At 42.4% G+C, this 18,067-nt stretch overlaps 1 protein-coding gene across 2 annotated transcripts in view; it reads left to right on the top strand.

Annotated features, from left to right (window-relative positions):
* The window catches only part of KIF26B (kinesin family member 26B), a 517,976-nt gene that overhangs the window by 347,145 nt on the left and 152,764 nt on the right, over positions 1-18,067 (top strand). For both annotated transcript variants that reach the window (XM_070768089.1, XM_070768090.1), the window contains one exon: positions 14,313-14,496. In XM_070768089.1, the coding sequence (XP_070624190.1) occupies positions 14,313-14,496 (184 nt within the window). The remainder of the gene's footprint in view (positions 1-14,312; positions 14,497-18,067) is intronic.

Raw genomic sequence — 18,067 nt, 5'->3', positions numbered from 1 at the left:
CTTCATGCTGAAGATTCTCCAATCTGAAAAACTAAGCCAAGTAGTTTTTGTATCCAAATACTATAAATGAAGCTCTAAACATAAACTATGTATCTTGAAAATAAGTGGTTTCTGTCTATGGAGTCAAAGGCAAGTATAAAAATTAAGAGACTCTTAAATATTTCTCAGCCATTTATTGGCAATTAATCATGCATTAGGAGTCACTTTTGTGCACCTTTGAATACAGCACTGAATGGCTCTTTGCATTGGTTGCTAGTGATTTGTTTGACAGAGTAGAGGGAAAGCATAGAAATTTAAAGAGTTTCCGGCCACTTTCAATTGAGTATCATTTGTAAAGATAAAGTAGCTCTGAAATTTTAATGGAGATCAATGTGAAATAAGATTCAATTTGTAAAAACTTAAACTGCAAGCAATTTGTAGAAGTATATTGTGTAAATGCAAGAATTCACAGGAGGGGAAGGTGATTGATTGGTTATATAATATGCATTACATTCTGTCCAATCGCATGTGACTTTGTTCGCAGACACAGCTGGATGGCATCTGGGGCTAGAGAACAGGATCACATCATCTGTCCCTAGGTGCTCTATCAGTATATAAACATTGTGCTCAGTTGCTCAGTTGTGTCTGACTCTGCTACCCCGTGGACTGTAGCCCACCAGGCTCCTCTGTCCGTGGGATTTCCCAGGCTAGAATACTGGAGTAGGTTGCTATTTCGTCTTCCAGGGGATCTTCCCGACCCAGGGATCAAACCTGGGTCTCCTGCAGTAAATTCTTTACTGCTGAGCCATCTGCGAAGTCCAATGTAATTATTGTCTTTATAATAATATCAGAGCTAGGAATTTTATTCTTAGCCAAGGATTGAGTGTCAGGAAACTATAGTTATAATTAATGATGTGTAAGTAAATTGAGATAGTATTTGAAACCTATATGGGTGTTCCAAATTCTGCAAAAATGGTGATCATTGAACTTAGGATTCTAATACCTAAGAGTAACTACAGCATATAAAATTTAATTTACCCATTTTAGATTTCACCTGCCTAAAAAATAATAGGCCCACTAAAGTAAACAATAGTAAAATGTGCAGTTTAACATGGCTCAAGTTTCTTTATGGAGTTAACCAGGAAATTTGAACTAAATCCTCGTTGTATTTTGACAAATTTCTCCATTGCCTGTAATTTATTTCAAAATAGTTTTTTCTTTATACCAGTTTAATTATTAATTGTTTGATCATTGTTCTCAAAAACACTTTTTAACTATAAGACAAAAAAGTAACAAGAATGTAATTAAGACTATTTTTTAATTAACTGACTTTTGGGCTGCTCTGGGTCTTTGTTGCTGCATGCAGGTTTTTCCAGTTACAGTGAGTGGAGGCTGCGCTCTAGTTGCAGTGCATGGGTTTCTCACTGTGGTGGCTTCTCTCGTTGTGGAGCACAGGCTCTAGGGCGTGCAGGCTTCAGTAACTGTGGCTCCTGGGCTCAGTTGCCGTGTGGCATGTAGGATCTCGCTGGACCAGGGATCAAACTCGTGTTCGCTGCACTGGCAGGCAGATTTTTAACCACTGGACCACCAGGGAAGTCCCAATAAAGACTTGAGCTGAGAGAGATGTGAATTACTTGGGAGGAATCCACTGCATTATCTTGTTTATTATTCTATATTATTTAATTTCTTTATTATTCTCCCTGCCTCCTCCCTCCATACTCATGCTACACACACACACACACACAACATGCACACACATGTACATGTCCAGATTTCAACAACCCCAGATGCAGTGTGCAAAGGGAGGGGTGGAGAGCATCCATCCTTGGTGGTCAAGTCCATGTCCTGGCAGTGGAGACAGGCACCCAGGCCTACCTCCTGTTTCCCTGCCTTGCTCATGTAGACTCATCAAATCAGCAAGAACATGCAACAAAAAGTAAAGCACAGGTCTTTGTTAGCAGCCTTGATGCAAAGTCACAAAAAGAACAAACCATAGTTTGTTGTTGTCATTTTCTGATGCTGAAACCTGGAAACAAACCACAAACTAAAATTTTACTGTGGTAAAATATACATAGCTTTACCCATCCTTGAAGAAGGGAATGGCAACCCACTCCAGTGCTCTTGCCTGGAGAAGTCTATGGACAGAGGAGCTTGTGGGCTAGAGTCCATGGGGTTGCAAAGAGTCGGACACGACTGAGCAACCAACACTTACCCATCCTAACGATTTTTAAGTGTACAGTTCAGTAGTAGTAAGTCAACTCATGTTGTGCAGCATCTCCACCACCCATCTCCAGACCTCTTCATCTTATCAGGCTGAAACTCCATCCCCATGAAACAGTAACTCCTCATTCCCTGCCTCCCTTAGTCCCTGGTAACCACAATGCTGCTTTTTGTCTCTCTGGTTTTGACTACTCTAGGTACCACATACAAGAAGAATCATGCAGTATTTGTCTTTTTGTGCCTGACTTATTTGACTAAGCATAATGTCCTTAAGGTTCATCCATGTTGTATCATGTGTGAGAATTTCCTTCCTTTCTGCCAACCCCTGTAGTCCTAATTGGCCATGATTATTATAGATTCTTCCTCCTTTCACAAGTTATTTTGCTCTGGAGTAATCTCTCCTCTATGCTGTCTGCTCCATGGAGATGGCTTCTTAACTTCATTGAAAACAAAAGCTGCCTCCTTTCCTCTGCTTTGGAGCCTTTGAACATGCCTACGATGAGTTCACCCATATATTTTTTAATTGGAGTATAATTGCTTTACAATGCTGTGTTAGTTTCTGCTGTACAACATCATGAATCAGTCGTGTGTATACATGTGTCTCTTCCCTCTTGGACCTTTCTCCCACCCCTCCCGGTCATCACAGAGCACCAAGCTGAGCTCCCTGTGCTATACAGCAGCTTCCCGCTAACTGCCTATTTTACACATGGTACTGTATATCTGCAACGTGATTTTGCCATGTTTTTCAACAATCTGCATAGACTCCCTTCCAAGTGACCTGGCAGTAGAATAAATACGAGAGGAAGGGATGTGAGTTTCCTTCTACCTCTCTCCCTCAAGTGGGGCTGCTGAAGTATCAGCAGTCTAAAAGATTGCCCCGAATCTGGGGTTGCCTGACCTTGCAACAGAGGTGGAGGGCAGGCATTCTGAACCACTGCTGTGTGTGGTTCCTACTTTTTTTTAAATGCAGAGACCCCTAGCAAATTGTTTTTCTTTGAAATAACTTACTTAATGATTTCCTCAGATTTCAACTATACCAAATAATTTGTTAAATAAAAAGAAACATTGATATTAAAGGGGAAAAAAGAAATTACTTCCATTAGCAAACAAAACTAGCATATATTCACGTTTAATTAACCAAGAAGCCCCCAAACCACAGAGTGTGTCACCCAGCATTGACAATTAATTATCTTTGCTGTGAGAGAGCTACAGGTATTGAGCAAAGAGTTACAGATTAAAGGCTTTGTTTTCTCTGCAATTGCTGTCCATTTCTAGCTATCACACCTTGATAGCAGCTTGCTGCTTCAGGCAGCAAATTATATCTGAAGTATGTAATTTCATGTCAGTTTTTAATTTCACATGATCAAAATATGGGGAAAGTGAGGATAAAGCACTGTTTCTTTTAAAATAAAGACATTAAATGAACAACAACTGCTTTTCAGTTTCTTATGCTTTTTAAGATAATTTTCTACCAAACAGCTAAGTAAGATAAATATTAAGGGAAACTAGGGAATTAGTGGTCACTCTTGACTTTTAAATGGGCTCTCTGTTTATGGTAGATCATGTGGTTTCTTCCTTTGAACATTGCATTAGCATATATATAAATGATTTAACTAGAAACTACTGGAGTTAGCATCTAAAAGGCTGCATGATGTAATGAAAAGAACATTAGATTCATTAGTCTTGAAATCAAATTATCTGGAATATGCTTATTCCTTGAAGGAACCTTAATTTTAGCTATTTCTTGCAATGTAGTCAATATCCATACATATATTATGGACAATTGTTTCTCTGCAGAAAAATCAAACACAGGCATTCCTAAGGAATAGGCTTTAATTAGCCTATGATTGTCTTTTTCTCTGTCTATATTTATAAGCAGCTGAAATAGCTAGTTGTAGATACATGTTTATCAGTTCCAATCAAGAAGACCAGCTAGTCCTCAATTATTCATGTTTGTGAAAGATAGCAATACTGGCAATTAACTACAATCGTATATACCTAGTTTGGGATGGATTTTTCAACTACAGTTGTACTGACTAGGGTCCGATGGCCTCAGTGTTTATAGTTCTTTTATTTGCTGAGCCCGGTTTGCAAAGGCCTGACTCTTTGGAGGAGGCTAGAAACTAGCTGGTTTCCTAGGTACTAATGAGGAGGCTTGGTTGGGCAGATCAGGCCGGGGACCTAAAGATCTGCCGAAGCAGAAGGTTTCTAAGCTGAAGCCAAGTTGGCAAGCAGAAGGCAAGATGCAGATCAGGAAGCCAGGTTAGGAGTCTGAGAAGACCAAGACCTAGGCTTGGCACAGGCTGTAGAGCAGGAGCAGGGAGATTTGGAGTGCAGCTGGGGCTGCGTCCTCAAACCCAGGTACGTGGCTACTGTCACTGGTCAGAGAGCGGGCAAGGCTGTGTCCCCCCTGGATGGGGCAGTGGGCTTGCCTTGTGCTGTCCCCTCACGTGGCCTCGTCCAGGACATCTGTAGTGAACATCTTTGGAGCAGAGGATCCTGGAGGCGCACCTCCAGACTTCTGTGCCCGTTAGACTTTTTCCATCCCTGGTAAAGTTCTTAGGTATGTGCCCTGGCCGGTTGGAGTCTACTGAGTCAGGTCAGCAGGTGAGAAGAAAATGTAGCTTTGTGCATCTGCATGGAGTGAAGCAGTGAAATAAAGAAGCTAACAGCTGTGGAGTCACAAACTGATATGTATGTCATACATGCTCATACATGTCATACATGTTGCTAAGTTGTGTCCACCTCTTTGCAACCCCATGGACTATAGCCCGCCAGGCTCCTCTGTCCATGGAAAATTCTCTAGGCACGTGTACTGAAATGGGTGGCCATTTCCTCTTCCACGTGGTATCAAAGGCAGCCTACAAATTGGCAGTATGTTCTTTAGACCTCCAGGATCTAATGCCTGAAGATCTGAAGTGGAGCTGATGTAGTAATAATAGAAATGAAGTGCAAGTAAGTGTAACGTGTTTGAATCATTCCAAAACTATCCTCTGGCCCCCCGATCTGTGGAAAAATTGTCTTCCATGAAACTGGTCCCTGGTGCCAAAAAGGTTGGGGACCACTGCTGTAGATCTTCATATTACACATCAGTTTAGGACCATTTTTGGTTTATTCAGTCTTCCAGTGTCCTTGAAAGAGTGGGGAGCCCTCTCAAAATGTGAAAGATTCATGAGGCCTGAAGCGAGTTGCATCTTTCTGAGGTCACTGAGTCTTGGACACAGAAATTCCCTCTTTCTAATGCGTTTTCCTCTAGGTTTGACCTGGAGCTGGTTGTCTCAGCAGTGTTCTGGTCTAACCAACTGGGTTTGCTGGACACCCAGGAATAGAAAAGTGTAATAAGAAAGCCCACATGTCCCCAAGCTGCCGAAAGAGTATGGCACCAACTGTCAAGTTCCAGATGAGATTAAGTTCATTAGAGCAGAGGTTCCCAGCTTTCTTTCGGGCCCTGGAACCTAGCCTCCCGAAGATGGCATCTCGGCTTTTAGTGAAGGCGCTCCCTCAAAGCCCCGTCACATGAAATATTAAGGAAGCTGCCAAGATCGGCCGCCATGCCTGGTATCCCGCTGCCAGGCGCCTGAGGCAAGCGGAGCTTGGGGGCCCACACAGAACAAGCAGCAGCTGCTGTATAATGAGCTGAAAGGGCTTAACTCCCAGCAAGACGAGTGGAAGAGTCTTTCTTAAAATGCTCCAAATCCCTGTGGACACCAAGGAAGCTTACCTGAGCCCTGAGAACACGGAGCATCAGAAATATGGAGGCAAAGGGTCTCAGCAGGATGTAAATTCTGCCACTGCCACAGTGTGTATCTGTGTTCCTACAGTCCACATTTCCTCAGCCAGGAAATAACAGATTCATGCTTTGTACTCCTGTTTAGCCTTCCATGAGTGCGTGCTTGGTTGTTCAGCCATGTCCGACTCGTTGCAACCTCATGGACTGTAGCCTGTCAGGCTCCTCTGTTCATGGAATTCTCCAGGCAAAAATACTGGAGTGGGTTGCCGTTCCTTTCTACAGAGTATCTTCCCAACCCAGGGATCTAACCCAAGTCTTCTGCATTGTAGGTGGATCATTTTACCATCTGAGCCATCAGGGAAGCCCTTAGCCTTCCATGTCAATGGCTAATTCTTTTATTATTAAACATTTCCTGCTTTATTTGAGCATATGGAAACATTTCTATTTTCACATAAGGATCTTGGCTCAGCAAACACTTTCTTAGGTACCTGGCTTCCAGCAAAGGAGATTTTTACTTTGAATAGCTTTCGTAAAAGAAAAGTTAGCCTATGAAAGGGCTTCTTTTCATCCCATTGTTTTTGCCTTTAGTTGTATTTTCATTCACCTCTATTATTCTCACTTTGACCATAAAAAAATCCAGACAGGAATGGATTAGCAGTATTCACCAACAGAAGGGTTTTCAAATTTTGCTTTTTCCCTGTTTTGTACCTCTAGGCATGAGTGAATGATGTGCAGTTCAGGTAAGGAAGGCTTCTACCTCCTCCGAGCTTCTAGGGAGCCAGTGGAAGTTCTCAGTAATAGTGGGTGGTGTGGATTCCTCTCATAGCCACAGCTTAGGAGTAGACTCTTGAACACAGAGCACCTGTGGGGTGACTCAGCGATGACTTGACTGACATGCATAGCCTATTAATTGCATACTTCTTTGAAAGTGAAATTGTTAGTCACTCAGTCGTGCCTGACTCTGCAACCCTGTGGACTGCAGCCCACCAGGCTCCTCTGTCCATGGGATTTTCCAGGCAAGGAAAATGGAGTGGGTTGCCTTCTCCAGGGGATCTTCCTGACCCAGGGATCGAACTCGGGTCTCCTGCCCTGAAGGCAGATTCTTTATTGACTGAGCTACCAGGGAAGCATAGTTCTTTAGTATATAGTTGTCATTGATTGATTGATTCAGTTTCCAGAGCACTGAGATGCATTCTAAGCAGCTTCCAGCATTCTTTTTGTGTCTGTAGAAGGAGAGGTATGAGGCAGTGGAGAAGGGCATGGAAGAATGGTGTGTGGTGGTGGTTGTTGTGGTGTTGTTACTGTCGTGCAAGGACTCCCTCTGGGTTGGGATTGCAGGAGTTGAGAAACCATTTTCATAAAATTTGCCTTTCATATCCTAATTCTGGGCATGACCTGACTCACTCAGCTGAGACATTTTCCCCCCTGTGATGAGAAGGTATGTTGCTAAGCAACTAGATCAGTAATTGGTAAATGCTTATATATGATTTGATTTGAGTTACATACAAAACTATGTAACTGCTTTTTTTTTCTGTCTTCATTATTAGGCACATAATTATCATTTGGTTTTATATGGCCCAAATGAAGTAAAATAAGTGCTTCTATTTATCACATTGCAAAACAGCATGAAGTGGTAGACTGACCCTAAGTCTAAAGCAGAAAATGCAAATCCTCGTCTCAGTTGTAAGAATCACTAGTCCTATGAGTGTAGATAAAATCAGGTAACTTCTGTGCCTCCCTGGCTTTTTATGTCTGTACTTTGTGGTACAAACACCTTCTCTGCTTGTCTCACAGGACTGAGTGTGATGGATGTGACAGTATGTGAAAAAGGCTTTAGAAAGAGTGAAACATTCCAAGGTCTAAGCATTTCTAGAACTTCAGATACATAGTCTTGGGACTTTGCATATGTTCCTTTAATTCCAAAGGCTGGATCAATTAAGAAGCCCTGAGTTGGGTACACACCAGTGGTCCCCAACCCTTTTGGCATCAGAAACTGGTTTCATGGCAGACAATTTTTCCATGGACCGGGGGTCATGGAGATTATTTTGGGATGATTCAAGTGTATTACATTTATTGTATACTTTATTTCTGCTATTATTACGTCAGTAATAATGCAGTGATAAAGTCAATACTAATGGCATCCAGAAGGAAAGACCACGCTGCACAGCAGCGTCTCATTAAGTGTTAAGACATAGGCTCTCAATTGCCTCTTAATTGCTGAAGCCTTAAGGAGTTGATAAGGGCAACTTGTAGAAACCTTGAATGGGTAAAGTTTTAAGAGAAGAATAGGGGTAAATTCATAGAGATTATCACTCTGGGGTAATGCTGTGCAGCAAGTTGCAAAAATCAATCTATTTGCAAATTATAATAGTGTCTGGCTGCCGTGTCTTAATACAATATCGTTTGAGGTTAACCGTCAGCCATGTTTTGCCTCCTAGCAGTAAACATTTTATTTGAAGTCATGTCATGAATTATCTTCCTACACTAATGAAATGGATCATTTACATAAAAATCTGAAAAACCCCAAGACCCATATGCTTTTTGGTCTCCGGAGGCATGGAAATGACCTCAGTGACAGCCAATTAGAAAATGGAAAGGTGAAGGAGGACGCTTTTTATTCCCTGTTTGGAGAATTTCCAGAATGAGAAATGGCAGTGCCGGAATACTTTTAAATAGGCATTATTTCAAAATGAAGGCTAACTGATTTTTTTTTTAACACGTAGATGGATATCTTAACTATTTCCAGAGGGCTTTGCCTCAGACCACTGGTTCTTGTCACACACCCTTCCTATTTATAATCTGTTCTATTTTCTTCTACCCCTGTGTCTCTGACCCCATGGATTTCCTGGGAGCTGCTGTGATCTGTCATGTCATTGCTCATTTACCAGACAGTCTTAATCCTCAGAGCATTGAAATATTTTATAATGGCGCATAAGCCATCGGAGCCTATGACAGCCCTGGCCATTTCACTTTAAATTGCCACGTGGATTGTCTTTTTACCTGCTGACGCTGGCGATTTTACCACTCTCATCTCCCTCCTGGGTCAGGACCCTCTCTGGGCAACAGATGGGGCAGTTCTAAGGGCCTCACCCTGCCCTCCTCTTGAGCAGTTTTTCAGATGATGTCTCACCAGTCAATTGCTTGGGTTCAATTTATTTGAACCCAGTTTGAATGACCTCTTAATTTTCATGAAGCTGTCACCCACCTATATGATCATCTCACAGTTGAACACCCCCTTCAGACAGGATGAAATGCTCTGAGTATTGTTAGCAAACACGGTACTTAGAATTTTTTAAAGGATGAAGAATCCTTAGAAAAACAACTGTACTACCTGATATTCCTGCTTGATATTCTCTAAGGAGAGTTCTATTCTTCACGAAGCTAACGATTCTTACAATATTGTTAGGGCAATATTTTAGTAAACTCTAGACACTAAGCGGGGTAGACCCCAACTTAATTCTCATGGGATGCGTTTAGAATGAAGGGCTTGCCATTTAAACACTCCATAATTCTGAAAATCCAAGGTCAAATAGTCTATCACATAAATGCAAAAAAAGAAAAAGGTACCCTATAAGTTCCCACCTCTGATCTGTATAATCTAAAGCTCTCCCCCACCTAAACCAATTAAATTAACTAGATAATTATTTACCTCTTTCTTTTTGATCTGGGTAGATCTGGCCAGGGGGAACAAGGAACCATCCCCTTTGAAGGTCATCTCAATTCTAAACTGATTCCTGAATTCGGATGGCATCACACTGATGTGTTAGGATAATTGTCCCCTGTGTGAGACGAGTAAGGATGGAGAGAAAGGGTAGAGCCCAGAGGGAAGCACTGAGCTCGCTAGGTTTAAATTCTTGCCAAGTTCACATTATTGCTCCTCTCCTCAGACTGATAATGCTTGGTGTGGCGTCACTTTCTTTATAGCTGTTCAGTGAATATTAATTTCATCCTGCTGGAGAGGCCACTTTTTTTTTTAATTGAAATAAGGTTCAGAGAATTAAGTGAAGCCCAGGGATAGTTAAAGATGTGTGCAGGGCTGAATAGCTGTAGGAAATATGTGATACAGTCCATGCCAAGAATGAGTCAAGTAAATATTACTTCTCACAGTTTTTAGGTTAACTTTTTGTTGTTTAAAATCTTATCAAACGACATACTCGTCTGTTCCTGTCCCTTAAAAAAAAAAAAAAAAGAACCTGTGAGGCATTAATTACACAAAATAATTGCTAGCCAAAATGTCTTTACCTTTTCAATTCTTTCATGACTGCTGCTCCTTTATGCCACTGAATAATACAAGTGTATATGAACGATTTCTGTCTCTTAAACTTGGCCCATCTGTGTGTCATTGAAGTGCTCTGTAAAAACAGCAGAAGCTGCTGGCTTCCAAGAAATTGAAACATATAAAATAGAGATCAAATAGCTGGTTAGGATGATGTCGAAATGAAAATAAAATGTTCTTATGCAATATATGGCTCTAAACTGTGATTTCTAAGCTCTAGCATACTTCTTATTTCATATATATGCTTTAGGTTTTGTATTATTTTTTTGTAACTGTGATGTGAGCAAAGTTTCCCCCTTGAAATTTCATATATGTTTTAAGAAGGAAGTAGTTTTTATGTATTCTCAAATAATTTTCTGCATTACAGTTTTTCTGCATTGAAGCCAACAGAGGCTTCCCTGAATGGAATAGAGATTTCAGGGATCATTTCAGTGTCTTTGCATCGGAAGAAATTTTGGAAATCATACTACGTTCCCAGTGCCTGCTTTCATCTCCCTGGTATTCCCTGTAAATGGCTTTCTAGCCACTACTTGGACACTTGGGATGATAAAAGCTATTTCAAGAAGCAGACCCATCACTAATGGGTTACTCCGATTTTTAGAAAGATGCCCCCTTTACTTATATCCCACAAATGCCCTTACATTTCAGCTGCCTGTTTTTCTACCTGTTCAGAGATGATCTGATGCAATATGGGGAACAGAGACCTAGATTCAGTCTCAGTTCCACTGTTTATTATTATATTCCTTCAAAGTACCATCTATTAAGTACTTCCTGTATACTAAACCCTTTACCTGTACTCTTATTTAATTTCATAAACGTCTATAAAATAAATAATTTTTTTGTTCTGTCTTCCTATGCAGAAATGAGGCTCGATAATATGTGTAATAATGATAATGATGATGATAATATTACTAAGTACCAACTATACGCTCGGGTGCTATGCTGGACCCTTTATATAAACATTATCAGAATTTAAGTAACTTACCTATCACCTACCTAGTGGCTGAAGAAGCTAGATGTTCAAATAAAGTCAGATACTCAAAGGACTTTGGATTTAACTCTTTAAGACTCATTTATTTGTCTGTTAAATGGGAGTACTGTTAGTATCTTCTTTACAAAGTTTGCTGAGATTCAAAATATTGGCCTGAGTAGGGTATCAGAAGGACCTCTGATAGGTCAAGTAAAATGGGGCTGAGGACCATGACATTTAGCAATCATGAGGTCATTTGTGGCCTTGAAAAGAGCTGTGTCAGAGGAGATATGGGATGGATGCCTGGTAGGGAAGAGTTTATAGGCAATGGGAGGAGGTGAACTGGAGAAAACAACACTTTCCATGAATTCTGCTGCAAAGATGAGCAAGAAAACAGAACGGTAGCTGGCTGGGTAAGAAGGATGAAGAGAAAGACCTGTGTTTTATTTCTGAAGACAGAAGAAATAGCAGCATGTTTGTCTACTTTTGGGATTGATCTAGTAATAGAGCAAAATTTTGATATTATATGAATATCAAATATCAAACATTATATTAATATCAGGAGAGAGACAGAGGAATGAAACCTTGGCTCCTTGGGAATGCCCTTTATATACTTTAATTTCAAGGACCCTCTCTTTCCTCCTCTGCAGGGTCTATGTGGGGGGAGTAAGTGGGTGTGGGTAGTACAGATAAGAGAAATGACAAAAAGCGTCTCTTCCGAGCTGCCTTTCAAAGTGTCACTCCCTTCTCCTCTCTGTCTCCACTTTTGGACTAGGAACCCCCAACTGGTGGGGAAGTGTGAACCACAGCAATTCCTTGGTCCTTTTACCACTATCTGAAAGAATCCTAACGTGAATGGATAAGCACATGATCCATTCAGTTCAGATCATCATCTTCGCCCTTCTTCCTAACGCTCCTGTGTCTGTGGGCACCCTGACTTGAAAGCAGTGAGAGGTTGCTGTCAGTAGAACGTGATGTCCACACACACACCTCTGGATGAGTCACTGTTTGTTCAAGGAGAAAATCCCACAGAGTAATGAAAACTCCCAAGAGATGCGCCAGACTGGTCACCGAACAATCCCACTTCACCTTTAATTTTAGAGGGGCAGTATCAGAAAGAGTGGCAATGAAAGCATGAGAAAAAATTACTCCTATGTGGTTTTTTTTTTTTTTTTTTTTTTTTGCTGATTGGGGAAAGAAAGCACTGTGGAAATGTCCTTCTAGTGCCCTTCATTTTTCATCATCTTACATAGATTCACTATAGAGGTCCCTAAGTTTGGCCTTGGGACTGTTAGGGTATCATTCCATCAAAATCTGTCATTCTTCATGCATCAGTCCTCTGAAAATCACTCTTGTGAAAAAGATGTTCAATTTCACATCTAAGAAAAAAATTAAGCTTTGAAGTGGTAATTCTATTTGCTGTATTTGTGCAGTGGCCATTTTGTAGCTCAGGAGATTTGTCAAAAGCATGCCAGTTACTGATACAAAATTAAAATTAACCAGTCCAGAGCTTTAAGATTCATACATGAAGAGGGAAAGTGGTGGGAAGTGGGGAGGGGTGGAAACAATGCTGATTTAATCTTTTTGAGCTACTTTGCTTGTGACTTGTTATGCAGTTGGTAAAAACACAGGATGGATTATAAGGTTTTGATGTGTAGAATACATCAAAACAAAATACCATTTGTTTTAAGCAGCAGCTAAAATGTTTCTTCACCTTTGGTAAGGAAACTGGAATTCTTAGAACAAGAATATAGTGTGAGAACACCAAGAATGAATCTAGAAGTAAGTGTGTTATAGTCTGTGCCTTTGCCTTATTTTCCCCTCTCCTCTATGATAAGATTGTCGTATTTCAGATGTTGTAGGACACTACGGAGAAGGCAACGGCACCCCACTCCAATACTCTTGCCTGGAAAATCCCATGGACGGAGAAGCCTGGTAGGCTGCAGTCCATGGGGTCGCTAAGAGTCGGGCACAACTGAGCAACTTCACTTTCACTTTTCACTTTCCTGCATTGGAGAAGGAAATGGCAACCCACTCCAGTGTTCTTGCCTGGAGAATCCCAGGGACAGGGGAGCCTAATGGGCTGCCATCTCTGGGGTCGCACAGAGTCGGCCACGACTGAAGCGACTTAGCAGCAGCAGCAGGAGGACATTCTAATGAGGGAAGATGTGATGAGAACAACAAATGTTATTAACGACGGCAGCGCCCTCCCTCCCACCTTTTCGTTTGCATCCTCTGCCACCTTTGTGAGTTCTGACTCTGTCACCCCTTGCTCTTGCCCATGAATTGCATTTTGTAGTGAAAGAGCACCCTGCACAAAAGCCTGCTTTCCTCATGAGCTGCCCCTAGTCTCAGGACCCTTCCTAATTCTGATTAGGTGTTATGTTTCTTTAGCAGCTTGATTTATATTTCCCCACTGCACTGGGGTCTGTGTTTTTCTTCCACAATCACATCCATAGCATACCTTGAATGGTCACCACGTGGTTCTTCCTCAGACCAGTCTGGATTTTACAACGTGTTAGAGTTTCTAAGAAACTCATAAGGTCTCTCACACTTGAGTTTATACCAGAAGTTATGAAATGATTAACCTAATTGGTACTGCTTATCCCCAAAGATGGCCAGCTTTATTCATGCTTAAGCTGAATGTTCGTGGATAATAAGCAGTTCTTTGTGGATGGAGGCTGCAGAACCATGTGAGGTCATGGTGTTGCTCTGCCATGTGAAGGATCGGGCAGCTCCCTGGGTTCACTCATGGTGCTACTGGCAAAGAACCTGCTTTTCAGTGCAGGAAACGCAAGAGATGTGGGTTTGATCCTTGGGTCAGGAAGATTTCCCCCTGGCAGAGGAAATGGCAACCCATTCCAGTATTGTTCCCTGGAGAATTCCATGGACAGAGGGCCCTGGCAGGCTGCAGTCCATAGGGTCACACCATCGGACATGACTGAAGCGGTGGCACAGCATGGCATGCACAACATGGTCACAATTAGGGGCTACCACCTGGCCCTCGGAGGAAGAGAGAGAACTGTTTACTGCAGTAAGAACTAGGGGCTTCTTAAGGGAAAGGACATAAAGTGACCCTAGCATGTCTGATTGTGCCACACTTTTTCCTTTATGGTCTTTTTTCTTTTTCCCTCCAGAGCTGCCCAGAAGTTAAATCTCTCATCTAAGAAGAAGAAACATCGGCCTTCCACTTCTTCTGTTGCTGAACCACCTCTCTTTGCCACCAGCTTCAGCGGGATTCTCCAGACGTCCCCACCCCCGGCCCCGCCCTGCCTGCTGAGGGCCGTCAACAAGGTGAAGGACACCCCAGGCCTGGGCAAGGTAGGCACCTGGGCCGTATCCACTCAGGTTTCGACTGTGGGGTTCTGTGTCAAAGCCAGGGAAGAGAATGGGGGCTCAGTTGGATAATTAAAACAAGAAGGTGACAGGGAGAGAAGGACACAAAATGAAATTCATTGGGAAGGACTGTAAAATTTTCCTTTATAAGTGGTAAATTAAGACATTCCATCTATTGGAGATGTGGTTTGATTTTGGCAGAAAAAAAAAAAAAAAAACCACCTCAGCCTTGTATTGATTGACAGAAGTGTAACCAATTAAAGAAAATACCCCAAAGCACAAAAGATGGAAGGCAGAAGCAGGAGAGACCAAGAGACCGTACAGGAATAAGACATAAAGATGCTCTGTCATTTCCCTGCAACACTTTCATTGTTCCTCCCCGTTAGAGAAATCACAAGTTCTTCTTTTGAACCAGACCACTGATGGGATTTCTGGGGAGCATTTGCTGTGTGCCGTTCTAGCCAAGAAACGCAATTTTGAATTGTTACAGTTACTTAGAGATGAGGCACATAATGAGATGTAGGGACACCATTTCAAGACCTGGCTCAGCTGTGTTTAGGATAACTTTGTTTTTATATGTCATCTCTTAACTCTCTCTTCTGAGGTGAACGTCTGGGTGAAGTGACTTACAGTTTACTCTTCAATGGATAAATAACCTAGGACTTATTAAAAACATTTAGCTGAAGAAAGGGGTGGTTGTTTTCTTTCTTTTGCTTTCATCACAAGTAGGCTGGACCATGCCACCTCGCCAGTCTCTCACCAGACTCAACAGCACCCATTTTGGAAGCTGTAGGTCTTGCTGAGGGGAGTGACTGCTCAACTATGTGGACTAAGATTTATTTGTTGTTGCTGTGGTTCAGTCGCTTAGTCTTGTCTGACTCTTTGCGACTGCATGGACTGCAGCACGCCGGGCTTCCCTGTCCTTCACTACCTCCAAGAGTTTGCTTAAACTCTTGAGTCGATGATGCCATCCAACCCTCTCATCCCCTGTCACCCTCTTCTCCTCCTGCCCTCAATCTTTCTCAGCATCACGTTCTTTTCCAGTAAGTGGGCTCTTTGCATCAGATGGCCAAAGTATTGGAGCTTCAGCTTCAATGTCAGTCCTTCCAATGAATATTCAGGGTTGATATCCTTTAGGATTGACAGGTTTGATCTCCTTGCAGTCCAAGGGACTCTCAAGAGTCTTCTCTGGCACCACAGTTTGAAAACATCAATTCTTCAGCACTCAGCATTCTTTATGGTCCAACTCTCACATCCATACATAACTCCTGGAAGATTTTCCTCATTTGGGTCACTGATTCCCTTTCCCCTTGACCCTCAATGAGGTTATTCCCAGGTTCACGGTCTTCAGTGGCCTCAGCCTGATTTGTGGTCCTTCTGGAATTTACCCCACGCCCTCTGCCCTTCTTCCTTCCTGCTTTTCTCTCTTCTCCTGCTTCCTCCCATATCTTACCACCCTCAATTTCACCACCCACTGGGAAAGTACTAACTTGCTAATCTACTCTGCTACTCTTGCCAACAAAGTTTACATTTTAAGATTATGTTGAATAGAGCAATATTCTTTTTTTTTTTTTTTTAATCACTCTATTTCCAACTAACCAACTACACCAAACTCCTCTCCAAGTATCAAGCATGCCATACTCTTTCTGGTCTTTGCACACAGTAATTTTTACTTCAGGTATTCCCTCCATCTCTGTCAGACACATGGTCCAACTTTTAAAAATCAGTTTGAAAGTGAAAGTCACTCAGTTGTGTCCAACTCTTTGTGGCCCCATGGACTATACAGTCCATGGAATTAATTCTTCAGGCCAGAATACTGGAGTGGGTTGCCTTTCCCTTCTTCAGGGGATCTTCCCAATTCAGGGATCGAACCCAGATCTCCCACATAGCAGGCAGATTCTTTACCAACTGAGCTATGAGGGAAAGCCCAAAAATCAGTTTAGTACCTTCTTTAAGAAAGTGAAATCAGTTATTGAATGAATTTCTACTGTGCCCTCTTCCTTCTTTAGTCCCAAGAAATGCTTATTCTGGGCTTCCCAGGTGACTCAGCAGTAAAGAATTTGTCTGCCAATGTAGGAGACTCAGGAGATGCAGGTTCAATCCCTTGATCGGGAAGATCCCTGGAGAAGGAAATAGCAGCTCACTCCAGTATTCTTACCTGGAAAATCACACAGACAGAGGAGCCTGGTGGGTTACAGTCCATAATGCTTATTCTAAGGGAAGGCATTCAATCCTGGAATGCTCCATGACATTGGATAGGACTTTCCTAAGCCCAGAGGTAAAGCAGGAAGCGAGGAAGCAGGGCAGTGGCCTGGGCTCAGCCTACAAGAGCTGCTGAGCATCACCAGCCATGGAAGGAAATGGAGGAAACCGCATGAGCAGGACTCACATGGGTGGCAGTGGCACCCCTTTGGGGGCACACGGAGGTCATACTGGATGGCTGATAGACTGCCTTCTAAGAAGGATGGATACAAGTAACAGCAGGGCTTAAAAAAATGTTTTTTTAATTTAATTGTGGTAAGGTACACATAACAGAAAATTTACCGTCTGAATTATTTTTAAGTGTGCATGGACTTTGGTTTAGCTAAGAGGAGTTTGGAACTTTAATGCCAAAGCTGAACCACCCTGAACAAAGTGACATCAAATTCCCACTGCAGTGTCCTTTTCCTTTCCTGCTCTCCTTCCTACTTCTCTTCTGAGTGTATGTGAACCAGTATTTAACTGCTGTCACTCTAAAGAGGTAGCCAACTATTAGCCAACCTGGGGCACCCATGTACCCCCACTATGACCCTGTCCAGGATGCGTCAAAATGAACCACATAAGAAACCATCCTCCTCCGTCTGTGACAGTGGCCCAGTCTGTGGTTTCTAAAATGGTTGTTGCAGATATACATTCAGGTGGACCTGGGCCCCGAGCATAGGACCTTCCGTCCCTGCTTCCCCAATCCCGGCGCCCCTTCCTGGAATTCTGAGACAAAGGGATCAGGGCATCAGGAGGGGCCTTAACCATCAGAAGGACTGTTTGCAGCCACGATGAGCCAGGGCTTGAATGAAAATAATCTGGGGGGCACTGGTTTGATCTTGATTCCAAGATGTACTATATGTAGTGATCAGATAGACATATAAGTAAGATAAGCAGCATGAGACCAGGTATACCTACAACTAATATTAAAGTCATTCATAACCTAAAGCTCACAAATGATACCCTTACTTTTTTTAAAAGCAAAATACTGTCCGTCTCACTCATTTGCAGTCCAATGTGCTCTTTTGAATGGGAGAGAAAGGGTGACATTACCAGCCAGGAATGCAGGAAGCCAGAGTTTGTCCATGGAAGTGGGGTTATCAGGCTGAGTGTCTCAGAAGATGACAGGTGTGACTTCTGCCTGACGATCGACCTCGCGGCAGCTTTCCAGCTGAGCATGGAGACGTAGGCACTGGTGGAGAGGAAGTGACAGCCGGAGGGGGTATGGTTTCTGGAAGGCAGTGTCATTATATACTTTAACTTGAAAACGTGTGTGATTGAAACCAGAGGTAGAGAAGTACACCTCCTCCTGCCT

Source organism: Bos indicus, chromosome 16 (assembly GCF_029378745.1).
Source record: "Bos indicus isolate NIAB-ARS_2022 breed Sahiwal x Tharparkar chromosome 16, NIAB-ARS_B.indTharparkar_mat_pri_1.0, whole genome shotgun sequence".
Lineage (NCBI taxonomy): Eukaryota > Metazoa > Chordata > Mammalia > Artiodactyla > Bovidae > Bos > Bos indicus.
The sequence above is the reverse complement of the archived record's forward strand: the minus strand, read 5'-3'. Positions and strand labels throughout refer to the sequence as shown.